At 41.2% G+C, this 18,165-nt stretch overlaps 1 protein-coding gene across 1 annotated transcript; it reads right to left on the reverse strand.

Moving 5' to 3' along the window:
• Positions 1-1,571: 1,571 nt before the first annotated feature.
• rpn2 (ribophorin II) lies at positions 1,572-18,014 on the reverse strand. Its single transcript, XM_034121758.1, has 17 exons — positions 17,828-18,014; positions 16,638-16,831; positions 16,314-16,409; positions 15,619-15,794; positions 15,454-15,529; positions 14,924-15,058; positions 14,107-14,283; positions 13,687-13,805; positions 10,470-10,575; positions 10,137-10,228; positions 9,934-10,048; positions 7,373-7,567; positions 7,198-7,284; positions 6,997-7,092; positions 5,180-5,255; positions 3,634-3,763; positions 1,572-2,167 (listed from the first exon to the last, which is right to left on the reverse strand). The coding sequence occupies exons 1-17, from the start codon at positions 17,838-17,840 to the stop codon at positions 2,152-2,154; spliced, it is 1,899 nt and encodes a 632-aa protein (XP_033977649.1). The 5' UTR covers positions 17,841-18,014; the 3' UTR covers positions 1,572-2,151.
• Between the last annotated feature and the right edge of the window lie 151 nt (positions 18,015-18,165).

Below are 18,165 nucleotides of genomic sequence, written 5' to 3' on the forward strand. Positions count from 1 at the left end.
TACTGATATACACCTGAACATCAGCAGGAGAGGACTCTTTAAAGTAGAGACACTACATACTGATATACACCTGGACATCAGCAGGAGAGGACTCTTTAAAGTAGAGACACTACATACTGATATACACCTGGACATCAGCAGGAGAGGACTCTTTAAAGTAGAGGCACTACATACTGATATACACCTGAACATCAGTAGGAGAGGACTCTTTAAAGTAGAGACACTATACTGATATACACCTGAACATCAGCAGGAGAGGACTCTTTAAAGTAGAGGCACTATACTGATATACACCTGAACATCAGCAGGAGAGGACTCTTTAAAGTAGAGGCACTACATACTGATATACACCTGAACATCAGCAGGAGAGGACTCTTTAAAGTAGAGACACTACATACTGATATACACCTGAACATCAGCAGGAGAGGACTCTTTAAAGTAGAGACACTATACTGATATACACCTGAACATCAGCAGGAGAGGACTCTTTAAAGTAGAGACACTATACTGATATACACCTGAACATCAGCAGGAGAGGACTCTTTAAAGTAGAGACACTATACTGATATACACCTGAACATCAGCAGGAGAGGACTCTTTAAAGTAGAGGCACTACATACTGATATACACCTGAACATCAGCAGGAGAGGACTCTTTAAAGTAGAGACACTATACTGATATACACCTGAACATCAGCAGGAGAGGACTCTTTAAAGTAGAGGCACTACATACTGATATACACCTGAACATCAGCAGGAGAGGACTCTTTAAAGTAGAGACACTACATACTGATATATACCTGAACATCAGCAGGAGAGGACTCTTTAAAGTAGAGACACTACATACTGATATACACCTGAACATCAGCAGGAGAGGACTCTTTAAAGTAGACACTACATACTGATATACACCTGAACATCAGCAGGAGAGAACTCTTTAAAGTAGAGACACTACATACTGATATACACCTGAACATCAGCAGGAGAGGACTCTTTAAAGTAGAGACACTGCATACTGATATACACCTGAACATCAGCAGGAGAGGACTCTTTAAAGTAGAGACACTACATACTGATATACACCTGAACATCAGCAGGAGAGGACTCTTTAAAGTAGACACTACATACTGATATGAACCTGAAAATGAGCAGAATGTCTTCTTAAACTATTTGTACCCCTTCCGTTGCTCAAATGTTGAAATGATCTAAAAATGTGATATTTCTTTTAATGTTTCGCTCCGTACCAACCTGAGGAGTTATGTCCCAATGGGTCTCAGAAATAAGGAAAACACAAAAGAACAATCCATCCATGTTTTAGGCTTTAGCAGTGTGAGTTGAAAACAGCTCACCCGACACAGAAATCACTTTAAGGGAAACAAAGGACTTTCCTTCTAATGACACTCAATTTAAATTTGACTCCAGCCCTTTTGATATTTCAAAGATTAGCATTTAAGAATCTGAATACTTACAACAATTTGATTACGACACTTTTTTCTGTCGCTTTTCATTCATCCAAAAGTGATACTTAAGATTTAATCAATCTATCAACATTAAAAAAAAAAGACACCAAGATTCACCTCAAATTCTTTATTTCCTCTTCTTCATTACAAAAACACTTTTTCTCAAATTGCCCACATTTCATTATCAACATTTTTTTTTCTTCCGGCCACACACACGCCGTATCAAATAAGGGGACACGTCTGACGCAGCAAACAGGCAAACACATTCATCGTTAGTCAACATATCAGTGCTACTACCAATGTTTGATTCTTTTTTTTTTTTATCAGAGGAAACAAGTCGACACACAGCTGTGGCGAGGTGAAACGGGCGGCGCGTGAAAACAGAGGAATGTACAAAAAAAAAAGGACACATAAACCCATCAATGAACCACAAATAAAAAACCCAGCTGACTCAGAAAAACACGGCATCAGAAAAACGAATCTCACAGGAAGTGCAGTGATCAGTAGCTTTGCAGTAAGGATCTGTCGCTGAGCGTTTGTCCTCGTGGGATTTCTTCCTCTTGGCAACACGGAGGACATGTTAAACTGTTGGTCGGGACGTTTTAAAGTCTGATTTGATGCATCGTTGAATTTACTCCATGGAAAACGAAAAAAAATGCTTCGTCGGTGTCTTCTTTTAATTTTCTTGCTCTTTATTTGTTTTCCATTCTGTGGAAGAAAGAGAGAGTAATCATTCATTAATAAAATCAAGATGAATGAAATCCTTTGAGACATTATTTAAAAAGGAGTATTTCACCCACAAACTGATCATATGTAAAGAGGGTGGGGCTGTTTGATAAAAGCAAAAATACATCCAATCGTAAGTATACAAACTCTTGTAGTAAGATTACAATCTTTACTTTATCTTGCAGTATGCTAAATACTTCCTGAACACAAGTGCCGCATATCATTACGCTCTTGCAAAGTCTAACCATCCTTGTGAGTCACCGTTACGTTATTAAATATTAAAGTGTTTTTAGTCAAAATGCATCCGTATGTGAAATAAGTAGATAAATGAGACTTGGTTTATGCTGCGTGAGTTGTGTAAGAGTTTGTAAACAGTTGTTCTAATAAAGTTTTGTTGTGGTAAACACCCCTCCTATCTACTTCAATTCATTTCCATTTATTTCACACTTTGGATTCTCCCTTCACGGTGGCATACGAGATGTTTCTGGAGCAATTCTAAGTTTGATATATTGATATAAAAATCGTCCTTTTGAGTGTGAAATATTCCTTTAACAGCTGATCTTCAACAGTTCACATACAGGCTGTATCATGCGTTCAAATGCACATCAAACAATGTGTCATGGCAGGAACACGGAGAAACGTCTTAAGATCCAACACACACAAAACATGTCACTCGATGTAAACGGCACAACCAGAACCATGAGTGTTAGTCCACAATGGAGGGGTCACCAAGCGGCCATGATCGAGGTGGGATGAGTGAGAGGCAAACCAGACGGGGGGGGGGGGGGGGCTTCAAGTACACGTGAACAATCGGAGTTAAAATGATGGAGCAGCTCAGCCATGCACGCTGCAGGCAGGATGGAGATGCAGTTTTCTGGAAGATGCCCTTACTTCGGCTTTGAAGCACGACCGACTCTTTTGTTACAAATTGAGGCGGGGGGGGGGGGTTTATCGGAGGCTCCTATACTTTGCCAACCTACTACTTTGCTCGGCGGCAATCCTGAAAAAAGGGAGTACAGAGGTGTGGAAAGAGGGGGTTAAAAAGAGTCACAGCTGCAAAGGAGACAGAGGCTAGCAGGACAGAAGGAGTCATTCATAGTCAAATTGATTTAAAAAAAGGGGTTCAAGAGGGTCCGTCTTAAGAGCGAGAAGTAACGGAGAACAATTACAGAGTGACGTCTTGAGAAGGGGAAATTGCTCCCTGTGGCCCTTGAGGGCTCTACATATTGATGAAGGGGAAATTGCCCACTTTAGAGCCTCACTCTTGCAGATCTTGCTCCTGGCATCAGCGTCTGGGGACCGGCTGAGGAGCTAAACGCACCTTTACCAGAGTTTTGAGGTTAAGAACGAGCCAGAGAGACCCCTGAGAAACTCGGCTCTTTCTCTCGGGGTAATAAGGACTCTCTGGGGGACCATTTTGTGCCGCCCCCCCCTATCAAGAGACGTACCTCTTCACTGCTTTCTGTGCCAGCATGCGGTTCCCGGCCAGGAAGGTAAGGGTGCCGATAATGGCCAGGTACTTCAGAGTCTGGAACATGTTGAGGTGAGTCCAGTACAAGTACATCAGGCCCATGATGGCTGGAAACAAACAGAGGGGACGTTAATACCACACACAAGATCTAATGCCATACTACCTTTTGAAACGTATCAACATTTTAGATATAAACCAAAGCAAAGAAACAAATATTGAGATGTAAGAATATAAAGAGGGCCAGCATTGCATGTCATCTTAATCAATCAATTACATACGAGTGAAATCAATGTTATATCTACAAATGGTTTGTTATATCAAAAGTAGGGCTGCTCGATTATGGCAAAAATCATAATCTCGATTATTTGGGTCAATAATTGATATCACGATTATTAAAAACGATTATCCATTTACTTTGAAAACATCCATTTATTGAAAAAAAATGTGAACGGTATGTTAACAGTTGATTACCCTGAACTTTAAGTATAATTCAACTGAAAAACCAATAAAAAACTAAAGAAATATAATCGTTTTATTTCGATTATGTTGTTATTGCGATTAAAATACGATTAATTAGGCAGCCCTAATCAAAAGTCATACTTATTCATATGTACTCTTACTTAAATACCATAATGTATATACTGTATGGTGGCTGCATTGTGCATATTTAAGGAGTCCTGTAAAATTAATCAGGTTAACAACTGTACTGTAAGTGTGTTTCCGACCACTGGTTGAATGGGCGATTTCTATTGGTTCAAACCAGAGCCGAAGCACAGGGAGTCAAATGACTGAATTCACGTTTATACTAAGGTGTGTAGATACAAACTAAACGCGACCAATGTAAACAGACTTCAGCAATAAATGTTGAAGCATGTGACTTAAACATCACACAAGCTTCTGCTACAACGAGTGGTGCAGTAATGAGTCCTAAAACCCGGATATAAGTTAGCATTTAACCACTTTCTGTTCCAGTCAACATGTTTATAGTTAGATGTCTGAAATAAGGTCTGAGATTCTCCCATTTTTCCCAATGCTTTTTGTTAATGGATCCCTTGCTAAGCTACGTCATCACTGCACCACTCTATAGGACACATTGTAATAGATAACACATCAGATCTGTGTGGAGCGATGAGGAGAACAACACTTAAAAACAAACACCAAACTTCTTTGTATGTTCTAGGTATGTACTTATATGCATTTTACACTGTCTGAGGTTTGCACACTGCACTGTTAATGACATCATCCCTTCTCCTACAATAGATTAAAAGCACCTGATGGAAAAATGTGTTGTACATTTTCACTGAATGTGGGTTGAACCGTCGCTGTGACAAAGTGACTCGGTGTTCTGGGTCGAGCGCTTGTACATGTGGAATTGTATGAATAATACATGTGTGTAATTCATTATGTTAATGCGATGTCACCCACAGTCATTAGGGCAATTCACCCATCATCCTGAACAACAGCCGATGAATAGAGGATGAAGGGGCTGCTAAACAAATGTGTGATGAACATTTCGCACTCACCTGCGTGTCCCACGTGGAACATGACGGTGCTGGGGGTGCAGTTGAAGTTGGAGACGTTGGCTCCGAGTTTAAACCACTACAGAGAGAGAGAGAGAGAGAGAGAGAGGGGGGGGGGGGGGGGGGGGGAATTAAAAAAAAACCACACAATGATATTTTCATCCGCTGCAAGAGCTGCGAACAAAGAGGCTGAATGTTTGTTTACCGCCGAGCACACAATGCACTGATTCACGGCAACAATAACGGTTACTCAGCGCTGCAGAAATACACCACAGCTTTTGTGGTTTCAAATTAAAACCGGCATTATGTTCATGCAGCCGCTTTCAGTGTTTTATGAAGGCTGCGAGTGAAGAGCTTTTTCTGTGGAAAGAAACGAGCGCACACGCAACAATAATAACACGTACTTCTGAGTAATAATGGAAGTAGGTTAGTGTAATGGGAGGCTTTAAATAGGACACATGACGTCTAAATTATGACCAAATGTAAGCTGCTTTACAGTAAAGAGCTTATTTCAACTTGTTTAAGAGTAGGATAAAGCATCCTATAAACTCAACTTTAGTGTGGTTTGCAAATCTGTTTTACAAAGAGCTTAAGGCAGGAGTTGTTAAGCAAATACGTCAAAGCTTGAAGACATTTGGTGGCTAAATAAGTCTTACTTTACTCTGAAATTCATTTAATTTGTACTATTATTACTTTCGCTTTGTCATATATCTGCGTTTGTGATAAACCTACCTATTTTAAACTAATGTGTGACTGAAAAATGTAATATTTTGGGACCATTTAGTAGTTACGGTTAGATTAGTTTTAGGATATTTGCTTAGTGTTAGGTGGTTTTCAGCTTGTCATTTTTCTGTATAGTAGTATTAACTCTTCAAACTCTAGGTGTGTTATGGCGCATTTCCACCACACGGTCGGCCTCGGCCACGCTCGGTACTGCTTGGCTGCGTTGGGCCTTAACAGGGCCGACTCACTTCATGCTGCGCTTCCATTACAGTTTAGGAACTGGGGTAGTTACTATAGTAACGCAGTGTAGGCGGAGCCGTGATGTCATCTTCAATGAGAACCCCAGAAAAACAACACAGCCGTTAGCTGTGAGCACTCAGAGCTCACAGCTCCTTATATATGTTCAGAAACTAGACAAAAGTTAAACAAGTACAAACCACAGACTGCCTGTGTCATGGTGAATACAGTCGCTGCTTTATTTATGTCTGTATAGGCCGTTGTTGTGAGTGTGGACGGTCGGAGCATATATTGCGTTAGCTTAGCCAATCTCCATTTAGAAAACAAGCATTTTAAAAGGTTTTTCGCCTGCCGTCTGTCTGCAGACTTGTCAAAGCATTAATTCATGGTTTTTGCTAACCGGTATCAGTATGTTGTTACTTCGGCATCATTTTGAAACGTGTATTACAATTAAATCACGGTCAAATATGTCCATCTTGTTGTAGTTGTAGCCCCCTTGCCAGCAATCCTCTCTCTAGTTTAGCATACTCAGCCCTGTTTGTTGGCCCCGATAGAACCACAATTTTGTCAGGCCAGAAAAGAGGTGAAAAAGTGGCCGCGGGCCGGGCCGGGCCGTAACTAGGCCTAGTGGAAGCGCAACCAAAAACGGGCACGGCACGACACGGCACGCTTAAACCGCGCTCTGCGCCATGGTGGAAATGCGCCATTAGTCATATATAGTGTAAGTACTTTCTGCCGAGTGCTTATTCTTAACCTCTTCATAGCTTATTGGAGTGTCCCATTTCACATATCTTCATTATGTCGTTTGATTTTACTTGCATTTTTAAACAGTTTGTGAGTCAAATGAATTGGAGTATTACCAGGAGCAGCAGCAGCAGGAGGGGAGACAGGATGAGAGCAGTGAAGGCGTTGGAAACCACGGTGGGAGGCTTCTTCTCTGGTTCTCTGAACAAATGCTGCAGGAGGAGACAAGAGGACATTTTAAACGGCTGTTGTGCATGCTGCTTGATTTTCCATCATCAGGCAGTGAAGCTGATATAAATAAAGTACTGAAGTGTTACCTGGATCTCTGGTTTGGGCACATAGAGAGTTTTGGGCTGAATGGCCACTGGAGCTTCCTCGTCCACAAACCTCAGAACAACATCAGCCTTGAGAGAAGGATAACAACTTTAGAAATCAATATTAACTTCAGTAAATAATCCCAACTACCACCTCTGAGTCTGATCGGACGCTCACCACGTTCCACAGGATGGGATTCTCCAAGGTAGCGTCCCCGACCATGAGGTGGAGGGAGTAGGTGCCGGACATGGAGTCAAACTCAGATTTGCGCTCTGCCATGTCCAACTCGAACTTGTACAGTTTCTTGCTGTCGGGCTCGGCCACGAACACAACCTCCTGACCCGTTTTCTGATTTTGCAGGCGGACAAAAGTCTGTGAACGAGACAAAAAGAAATAGGTATAAGAGTCTGGGTTAAGTAAAAGCAAAGAGTTGTGTTCAAATGCATCATATATGGAAATTGATTTGCTAAAGTAAAACACCCCGAACTTAATAGAAACACATTTTTGAGTGCGACCATTTTGTGCCGGGTATCAGGTGTAATCAATACATACACAAGTTCTCAAATAATAGATCATAGGACAAAAATACTCCATCTATCAATATGACGGTAGATGGAGACAGCAACAAGTACCTAATCTAAGTATTTATATGCCGTTAGTATGTCCGATTAATGTTCTGAGACATGGAGTTTTATATAAAGTGTGAGCGCATACTTGTCTGTAATTGAGTAAGACTACATTTTTCAGGCTTCGTGGGTAAGGGTGCGTCTCACTTCGGTTATTTTTCATTTCCTCGCTCCTCGGTATCACCGGAAGTTGATTTGTCTGGGCCATCTTGAGTAGCGTCCCAGTGGCCTTATTTTTGCCGGAGGACCGAGGAACTACCAGACCATCCTCCGGTGAAATCCTCAGACACTCGCCCCGCCCCCTTACTGTGTATCGCTCACTGATTGGACGATGCGGCGCATGCACTGATCTGGCTGCTGTCAGACGATCAGCTGTGCGGCGCCATCACTAACGGAAGTCGCTTCACGTGACGCTCCGGAGGAAACGACATCCCATTGCTCTTAAAACTCATTTCCCTGCTTCTCGTGGTTTCCTTGCGTCTCTCCATGCTTCCCTGGTGGGAGGGACTAGTCGCAGGGAAAGGACGCAACGATTCCATTTAACCGAAGTGAGATGCAGCTTAAGATACATCTTTACCGATCCACCAAAGGAAAACTCAGGTGATTGCGCAGCACAATTAATAAAATGGAATAAGGGGTAGGACAGGTACACACAAGTTCACACAAGGATAAATACGAATTTAGACGACAGATGCAGTTAGGAGAAGGTCAGATATACGATGTGTTCATGCCAGATCCTGTGACCTAAGATTTTCATTGATATATCTACCAGAGGTGGGACCAAGTCATTGTTTTGCAAGTCCAAGTCAAGTCTCAAGTCTTTGCGCTCAAGTCCGAGTCAAGTCTCAAGTCTTTGTGCTCAAGTCCAAGTCAAGTCTCAAGTCAGGATGGGAAAGTTCAAGTCAAGTCCAAGTCCTAAACTTTGACAAAACGAGTCTTAAACAAGTCATTATGTGCTTTTCAACAAATGTAATGACATCGATCAACAGAATAATACTTAATAATCAAACTGCTCTTTATTAGTCACATTAATCATTTAATAATCCATTTTCTCTCTGCTGGTAAAGGAACGTGTTTTCTTCTATTGTAAGAGGGATCAGTAAGGTAAGGCTACCGTGACGGTTTGATTCAGAAGGAGTTCAATGCATAAGATCCCTGATGTTGAGGTAACCAGAATGTTTATTTCCACTGTGTACAGCATGTTATAAGGGACCCAATCTATGCAAGGGATAATGTGCAGCGAGGCGTCTCTATGGGGAAAAAAACCCTGAATCTACATCCCTCTGCAGGTGGTACTTTCACTATATTTTGATGATAATACTTTTCTAACATTTTTTAACATTTTGAATGCAGGACTTTTTATTGTAACCGAGTATTCCTACACTCTGGTACTTTTACTCAAGTACAAGATCTGAACTTCTCCCACCTCTGACAATACATCCTGAGTGGTTACCAAAAAAAAAACCCTGCTCTGAAGGTTATTTTCATTTGACAAATCCTGCACTCAGCTTTGCTTTCTCCAATATCATTGACATGCAGCCAGATGCTGCTTCTTTTTTCGGTTTTCGCAAATTTCTTGACTTTTTCCGACGCGCTTGCATTTAAATCCGGCTCCCCGTCGCTCTGTGTAGCTGGCCTGTACCACTACACCTGCTGTCTTTGGAGCGTCTGCCCCCCACACTTCTTTCACATAATGGTATGATCCTAGTGTGTCCTCACATATGATTGGCCGCATGGTGGCCCAGCTAAATAAAGTCCCGCCCCTGCCTGCATGGATTCACAGCAAGAGTTGCAGCGGCTGAAGATTCTGCTCTCCCCGACGGGAGTCTGCTCTTCTAGCGGCATCTCGCGATCGGCGTGTTGGAGACCCCTGAATTAAATTATCAAGTCACCTCAAGTCAGAAGGCTCAAGTCCAAGTCATGTCCCGAGTCATTGGTGTTCAAGTCCAAGTCGAGTCGCAAGTGTTTTGTGATTTTGTCAAGTCGAGTCCAAAGTCATCAAATTGGTGACTCGAGTCTGACTCGAGTCCAAGTCATGTGACTCGAGTCCACACCTCTGATATCTACATTGTAGCCATGTACAAATGACAATAAAAGCCTTGAGTGTTATACCTGGTGGGGGGTCAGCTCCACTCCAGTGTTCACGTCCACCAGCTGGAAGGCCATGGCAAAGTTCTGGTGGCTGTCTGCGGTGAAGGAGATCTTGGCTTTGGAAGGATAGTCCACCCTGAGTTAAAACAAGAAAAGCATTTAGTATTCTATTGTTACTAATGCTCAAAGTAAAAGGCTTCACTTATCAAAACATGTTTCCGCACCTGACGGTCTTTGTGCCGATGCTCTGGTCCTTATCCACCACAGAGAGGTCCATGCTGGTGACGGACACCTCGGTGGACACCTTCACTTTGAGCTGCAGGTGGACAGAGAGTCAGAGACACATCAATGAAATACCAATACTCAGACATTCATATTCACATTGACCACCAACAAGGGCAGGCAACCTCTGACTCAGACTCAGCTAAAGCACCACATTTTAATTGCATCCCTTCCTCCAAAAGACACTCTGAAAAGGTATGACTACACTACAATTCATTTCTACTTCAGTGTTCAAAGTTAAAATGTTATGTCCTTAATTCAGACCGCCCCCTCACCTCCACATGATTGGCCACAAGCCGGCTGTCCCCGGCCACTGCGACAGTGAACTGGTAATACCCACTGGCTGGCTGGGTGGACATGAAGTTCAGTTCAAAGACGCCGCTGAGAATAGGAAAGAAATATAAAATAAGTGAAGAAATGCCTTCAAAATATTCATAATAAACAAAATAAATGTAATGTGCTTAGATACACATAAGATAGGGCAGCAAATGTTGGGAACAAATATAATGTAATTGTGATACTATTGACGATATTGTAGGGATTGATTCGTTTTAATTCATAATTCTTACTATTAGTACTCATATTATAACAATTGTGCATTTTATGAGAAAAGCATGACATTTCTAACATAGTTAGAGCATACCATAAGGTTTATTTTCAGATGTGGAGGGAAGTCAGATTTGACCTGTGAGGACCGTGAGAGGTCAAATCCAAGATGGCCACCAGTCTCTCGGGTCAAATGTTCAAGCACGCTTAATTTTGGAACCAAACATTGTAGAAAAACATTTAAGGTGTCATATCCAACTAAATTAGGGATGCCCAATCATTTGGTGATACTTTTGAGATCGCCAGAATTCAAGAAAATGAATTTAGGTGAAGATAAAGGTAGAAATTGACCAAAAATAAGCTGTCAATCAGTTGAAAGGAGGATGAAGTATGTCTAAATGGATGGAACTCTCAACAAAACAGCATTTTATTCCCCAATGTCATATTTAATAGAAAAATAATAATAATAATAATGTAAAGCAAAGAGGGAGATGGAAAACAGTTCCATGTAGAGCACAAACAGCTCTCTTAACCCTCGCTGTTAACAAAGGGCTGCACTCAACTATAAGCTTCACCGCTGTCCCTTTCCACTTATAGAGGGTTGGGGTTCGATTCCCTGCCTGTCCACCTATAAAGCCAAGGTAGCGCAGCTTTTTTTCTGTTCTTTAGTGGCTCACATGGACACTTAGAGGTCATGCAAAGAAAGGGTTATGTATGTTGTGTGTGTGACAGAGAGTGCAGAGAGAACATGGGCAAAGGGGTTTTGTTTGTCCTAGCCTGGCTGTACAATTACAAAGGTTTACCCATTTAGACTCCATGGTATGGAGAACAAAACTCATTTGAAATGACATCTTAATTGAATTTTCTATGTGCAACATGAGGACAATAACCACAAGTGTACTCACAGTACCTTTTTTCTCTGGCACTGAAGTTGCAAGGTTTCAGCATGTTGTCCCTCTCTAAACCTTTCTGTTCCCCATTCTTCTTTCTCCAATAAGAGGTGCATCATTATTTTTTTATATTAAATATGACATTGGAGAATAAAACGCTGTTTTGTTGATAGTTCCATCCATTTAGACATACTTCATCCTCCTGTCACGGAGTTCAAGCACTTAGAGAGTTGGGCGGGGAACAAATATGATGCTCTTCACAATCATGTAAGTATGTATTTGAAGACAAAAACAAATGTTTTCTTCAGCATGCAGACTGTGCCAAGTAAAGCCATATTCCTCCAGTCTCTGTAGTAATGCTTGACACACACACACACACACACACACACACACACACACACACACACACACACACACACACACACACACCACACACACACACACACACACACACACACCACACACAACACACAACACACACACACACACACAACACACACACACACACACACACACACACAACACACACACACACACAACACACACACACACACACACACACACACACACACACACACACACACACACACACACACACAACACACACACACACACACACACTACACACACACACACACACACACACACACACACACACACACACCACACACACACACACATACACACACACACACACACACACACACACAACACACACACACACACACACACACACACACACACACACACACACACACACACACACACACACACACGCTTAATTTTGTGTGTGTGTGTTTGAACATTTGACCCGAGAGACTGGCGGCCATCTTGGATTTGACCTCTCACGGTCCTCACAGGTCAAATCTGACTTCCCTCCACATCTGAAAATAAACCTTATGGTATGCACTAACTATGTTAGAAATGTCATGCTTTTCTCATAGAATGCACAATTGTTGTGCTTATCCGCTGTACTATATCCTTGATAATTATATTAAATGATTAAGGTTTGATGTTTTTAAGAGGATCTGTATCCAACACAATAGCTTCTTATAAGTCTGCAGAAAATGATTTGTAGACCCAGATATCTCTACTTCATTCATAATGATATTTTAACACACATTTACCCTTTAACAAATATCATGTCTTTAGAACTAGTCCCATAGAGTGGCGAAGTCCCTCCCTTTCCGGTGGACCTCCATGGGACCTTATTTCGGAAAAAGTATGTATTGAAGTCAATGGGGAGAGAAAGATTATCTTTTGATCGCGTTTGAATTGAGCCACGAATTACACATATGATGTTTGTCAATTTAAAAGATAATTTTGCAAGTAAAAAAAATTATAATGTGTCGTAAAACTGTGAAGTAACACTTTTTTTGTGTGAAACCGCTCAATGAACTCCATCTCCCGTCTCGCACCACACACCAAGACGGCCGTCACGTTGGCACAGTTCACTTCTTTCTTTCAGAATGAGGCGAAAAGTATTAAAAGAGGTGAAAATCACTACAAGTCTGGGCATGTTGAGAGCTGTACATACACAAAAGGGGAGTTAGTCGGTTCATAAGAGCCAGCATGCGGGACCAGGATTCTGGGATTTGTAGTCTTTCTAGTTGCGTATTTTTCATAGTCTTATATTTCAACAGTTTTATGACAAACTGTGACTTTTTTTACATGGAAATGATTTTTTAAGATTGACAAACATCATATGTGTAATTCGTGGCACAATTCAAACGAGATCGAAAGATAATCTTTCTCTCTCCATTGACTTCAATACATTATTTTTCTGAAATAAGGTCCCATGGGTCGGAAGTAGATGGGCGGGACTTCGCCTCTCTATTGCGATTTCTATAACATTTTGATTAATTGTGGATCCCTAAAATACTGCTTTAATTGAAACTGATTAACAATAACAAATGTGCGTTGTGTGATGTTATTAATTGCATTTAGGTTATAAAAAAACTTGTGTGTGACTGAGCTTTTGGGATCATTTTCAAGTAGAGAGGAACCAGGCATAATATATAACAAAGCTAACCCTCATCTGTCTCATGATACGTACTCGTTGAGTGTGAAAGCAGCCTGGCTGAGGATGATGCTCTTGGAGGCCACAGCGTACGCAGACTCCACCAGCACGTTGGCGGCGGTCAGAGGTTGAGACATGATGTCAGTGACGAGGAGCTGAGAATCAGACAGAGGAACAGCGTCACTGTGAGCGCATTTAAATGAATAAAAAACACACAGGTATTGTTAGCAGAGTGAAGCTCAATGTTCTGTTAGCACCCTAAAACGATCAAGTGTTGCGAAAGAAAATAAAGCGTCTGAGACAGGGAGCTCACATTGGAGGCGTGGCTTTAACCTTACATGCACATGAACTTTAACCTTACATGTAATTGGCTGTCAGCCCTGCACAACAAAACTACAACGCAAATTGATAACACATTTACATGAATGTATCTGGGTTTAGTTTCCACATGCGTACCCGCAGGGTGGGCTGGCTGTGGGAGACGGTGGCCGGGCCCTGAGCGCTGACGATGACCGGCACGTGGAAGCGGTTGTTGGAGAGAGCGGCGGCGGCGCTGGCCACGCTGAACGCCTCGGAGAGAGAGTCCCAGGACTTCTTACCGAAGATGGAGTTCACAAGCTGGATCACCTGGTCCTGAGGGGACAACACATCGTCCGTTAGGGTCAGACAGAAAAGCCATCGCAGAGAGAGGTCTGACACGATTACTACACTGTTGGTGCGATGTGTGGACATGACCGCGACCATTTGTATGCTATCAAGTCATCGCTGAGCTCAGGGGGAATAGGGGATTTTGGGGTTTAGGAAGACTGAGAGTAAAGAGCTTGTTAAAAATGAACAAGCCAGTATTTTGACTTTGTTTAAAAAAAAAAGGCAAAACCAAAAGTGGATATCTAACTTGAAACTAATCTATTTGTACTTTTCACTTTCTTTAAAATAAATACCACTGCACCTAAGTCCCTTTGGATGATGTAAAACGTTCCTAACCACGGAGAAACTGGATTGAAGGAATAAATGACATTACTCCTGTACCAAAGGTTGTTCGGTTTAACTTCATTATTACATAAACTTTTCTTAGTCTTTTTATATTGTTTGTATATTCTTAAGAATCAAAAGTGAATATCTCTTTGAAAGGGTGTACTTGCGTTTAATGATCACTAGACCAGCATTTCTGGTCTTAAAATAACCGAATATCATCGATCTTAATTATGTATGGGATATTCTGTTGCCCAACCGAACAGGTTATCCTGACATGCCTCCACAGAGCGGACCGTACCTCCTTCAGTGGAGGCTCCATGTCCACGTGATCAGAGAGGGAATAAGCAGCGGTCACAAACATGGCGGTCGCCTCAAGTCCCTCTTCGAACTGCAGGTAGATGCCTCCAAGATCATCCAAACGAGCGGTGAGATCCTGGGAGGAAAACAGGAAATAATAGGTATAATTTATTCAAAGCAATAAATTAATCTGTGTGCATAATTTAGAGTCCATTGTGTCCTTCGCTTAGTCAAAACACAGTGAAACAGGACACAGGAAGATAACATAAAATGCACAATAATCAATAACTCACCTTAACTTTTTCTATTGTTCTGTGTTTTCCCTACTTTTAAATTAATTGTATAGTTCATGTTCAAAAAGGATAGTTTTCCTTGTAAAGAAAACATGTTATTCTTGCTTTTGTTCAAAAGGTTTATGAATGTTTATGTATAGATGTCGCAACTGTACAGAGGTTTGTCCATACTGTATGTCATTATGGTCATGCTAATAAAGCTATTTGAATTCAATTGATAAAAAAAAAAAAAACTCACCTCGATTTCCTCCAGGATTCCTCCGAGCTCTGCCTCCTCTGACAGACGGGCTGCCGTTAGCAGAGCCGAAGTGATTCTGTCCGGAGAGAAGGTACGTTTGTTGTAAATGAAATGTAATTAGGAGTACTGTAAGAATGACACGGAACGGTGATGTTCTCTACTTACGCCATGACGTTGTCCTCCTTGTTGATGCGGCCGGTCAGAGCTCCCACTACTTCCTGTGAGGTCAGAGGAAGGCCCAGAGAGCTGAGGGCGCTCACCGCTCTGTGGATCTGAGTCATGGTGGAGTCCTCACTGACGGCCGCCAGCAGGATGTCCCGCGTCTCATTGGACACGGGGATCTAAGGAAGGCAGAACCAGAAACGTGTGTTTATCCGATGGGAAATCGGGTTTCATGACTCCGTTTTAGAGTGAAATAAATAGGAGATCAATAAAAAAAAAATAGAGTAAAAATATCTATATAAAGAAAGCGAGTTAAGGTAAGAATGTGCAATAAAAATGTAGAATAATATAAAATACAGATAGGTATATAAACTAAAGAAGTAAGAATTAGCAAAAATAAGATTTAAAAAAAATCAAATAAAGCTATTAATACACAATTAAAGTAATAATGTGCAATAAAAATAAAGTAAATCAAATAAAGATATGTAAGAAGTAAAAGTAAAATTCCCAATGATCTCGTAAATAACTATTCAATTCGCAATTTTCTTATGTAAAGAATTGCTTCTGACACTATGATGATACCATTACCAAGAATGTCTGATTTGTCACAAGAAGGACATTGTCCATAAAACATTGTCCAGTCCTACTACACATGCAAATGACATGTAGAGCAGCAGAGTATTCAGAGGTATGCATACCTCACATCCTGAAATGGCTTGACTGGTCTCAGCGGCAAAGAAGAGTGAGTCGACACTAGTGGGATCCAGCTGGGACTTGATAAACTGGCAGACTCCCTGCAAACAAAAACACGTCATGAGTTATGACATCATAAAGTGGCCAAAATCTGATCAGCTCATTTTCAGACAGGTTTTTATATAAATGGATCAGGACAAAAAGAGAGAGAATCTTTGTTCCTGAAACGTTCAGAGTCTCTTTACACAGAGGGGACACATGTTGATGTAGAAGAAACATGAAGAAGTGGATTTTGCATAATAGGTGACCTTTAATGGAGTGATTCTTACCTCATGATCAGGAACAGATGCTCCGAGCTTGCTCAGACCAACAACAGAGTAGTAAGCGGAGTCCAGGTCGGTGAACTGTTGGCTCAGGAGCTTCTGCAGGCGGGCCACATCGGACAGGGAGAGGTAGTGAGCCGGGGTGAGCGCCTGAGATCCAGAAAGAGCCACACTCAGGAGGGAGAACAAACCAAACAGCCCTGCAGACACACGGAGGAAACAAGCAGAGGTGTGAGAATAGACAGATGTATTAGTTAAGTAAAAGTAGAAATAATACACTGTAGAAATACTCATATGAAAGTACTGCATCAAGAATGGTACTCAAGTAAAACCAATACGTTACGATTAAGAAAATGTACTTACAGTGTTAGTTTTAGTTACTTAAATATAATGTTGGATGGTTTAATATTTACCAAATAATCCTATTTTTAAAGTATTGTGTGTCACAATCTGAATTTACAAAAGTAACTAGTAAATAAATGTAGTGGAGTAGAACTGTAAAGTAGCATAAGATGGAAACAATTAGGTACAATCAAGTATCCCTTAAATACAGTACTTGAGTAAATGTACTTCAATACCAGATGCGGGAGAAGTACTCAGATCTTGTACTTGAGTAAAAGTAGAAGTACCAAAGTGTAGGAATACTCTGTTACGATAAAAGTCCTGCATTCAAAAAGTTACTCAAGTAAGTAACTAAAGGTATTACATGTAGTGGAGTAAAAGTACACGATTCACCTCTGAATTGTAGTGAAGTAGAAATACAAAGTAGCATACAATAGAAATACTCAAGTAAAGTACAAGTACCTCAAACTTGTCCTTAAGCACAGTACTTGAGTAAATGTACTTAGTTACATTACACCTCTGGAAACACATTAACCTGCAGGCTGGTCGAAAGGGTTTTTAATCGCTATAATTAAAACAAAGGCTAATAACATCTTAATAATTAATAACTGTATATATTTTATCTCTTGTGATGATTTTTACTCATTCATTCATTGAGATAAAGCTCGCTCCTTCCTTGCAGGTTAAGCTAGGCTAACTAGCTAGCTCTCGTCATAAGGAAGCATGCAATACGTGTGTGATTTACACACCAATTCTTAAACCAGCTATTAAAATACAGCACATAACACGTATATAGTCTCGAAAAACACACGTATTTGACATTACATTCAGAATATATGCATTATTTCACTTACTAGACCGGTCCATGTCTTGCAGTCTCTAATGCAGCGTCACCAAAACCGACGACTATTTCCGGTGTCTCAGAATGAGCTGTCACTAACGGTAGAACGTCCGGTTGTGCGTTTGACGTTTCAAAATAAAAGCCGAGCTAAGTACACGTCGAATAATAATTAGTGCAGCCTGTCTAAAGCCCCAGGAAGTGCGCCGGATTCTGTACCCAATATTCGCTGTGTCCAAACGGCGGTACTGCAACTTCCGTATCAGTCCATGACGTCACCCGGCCCAGAAATACTTTTCCCCATTGACTAACATTGGGAAAGAAACGTCTGTAAATCAGCGGATAATTGTTTTT

The sequence above is a fragment of the Trematomus bernacchii genome, unplaced genomic scaffold (genome assembly GCF_902827165.1).
Source record: "Trematomus bernacchii unplaced genomic scaffold, fTreBer1.1, whole genome shotgun sequence".
Lineage (NCBI taxonomy): Eukaryota > Metazoa > Chordata > Actinopteri > Perciformes > Nototheniidae > Trematomus > Trematomus bernacchii.

What these genes read in the sequence shown, in the direction of transcription:
- rpn2 (XM_034121758.1), bottom strand. An exon ending in CATCTGTTCCTGATCATGAG is followed by an intron (nt 16,410 to 16,637) that starts GTAAGAATCACT and finishes TTTTGTTTGCAG; the next exon opens with GGAGTCTGCCAGTTTATCAA. An exon ending in ATCCCATCCTGTGGAACGTG is followed by an intron (nt 7,285 to 7,372) that starts GTGAGCGTCCGA and finishes CCTTCTCTCAAG; the next exon opens with GCTGATGTTGTTCTGAGGTT.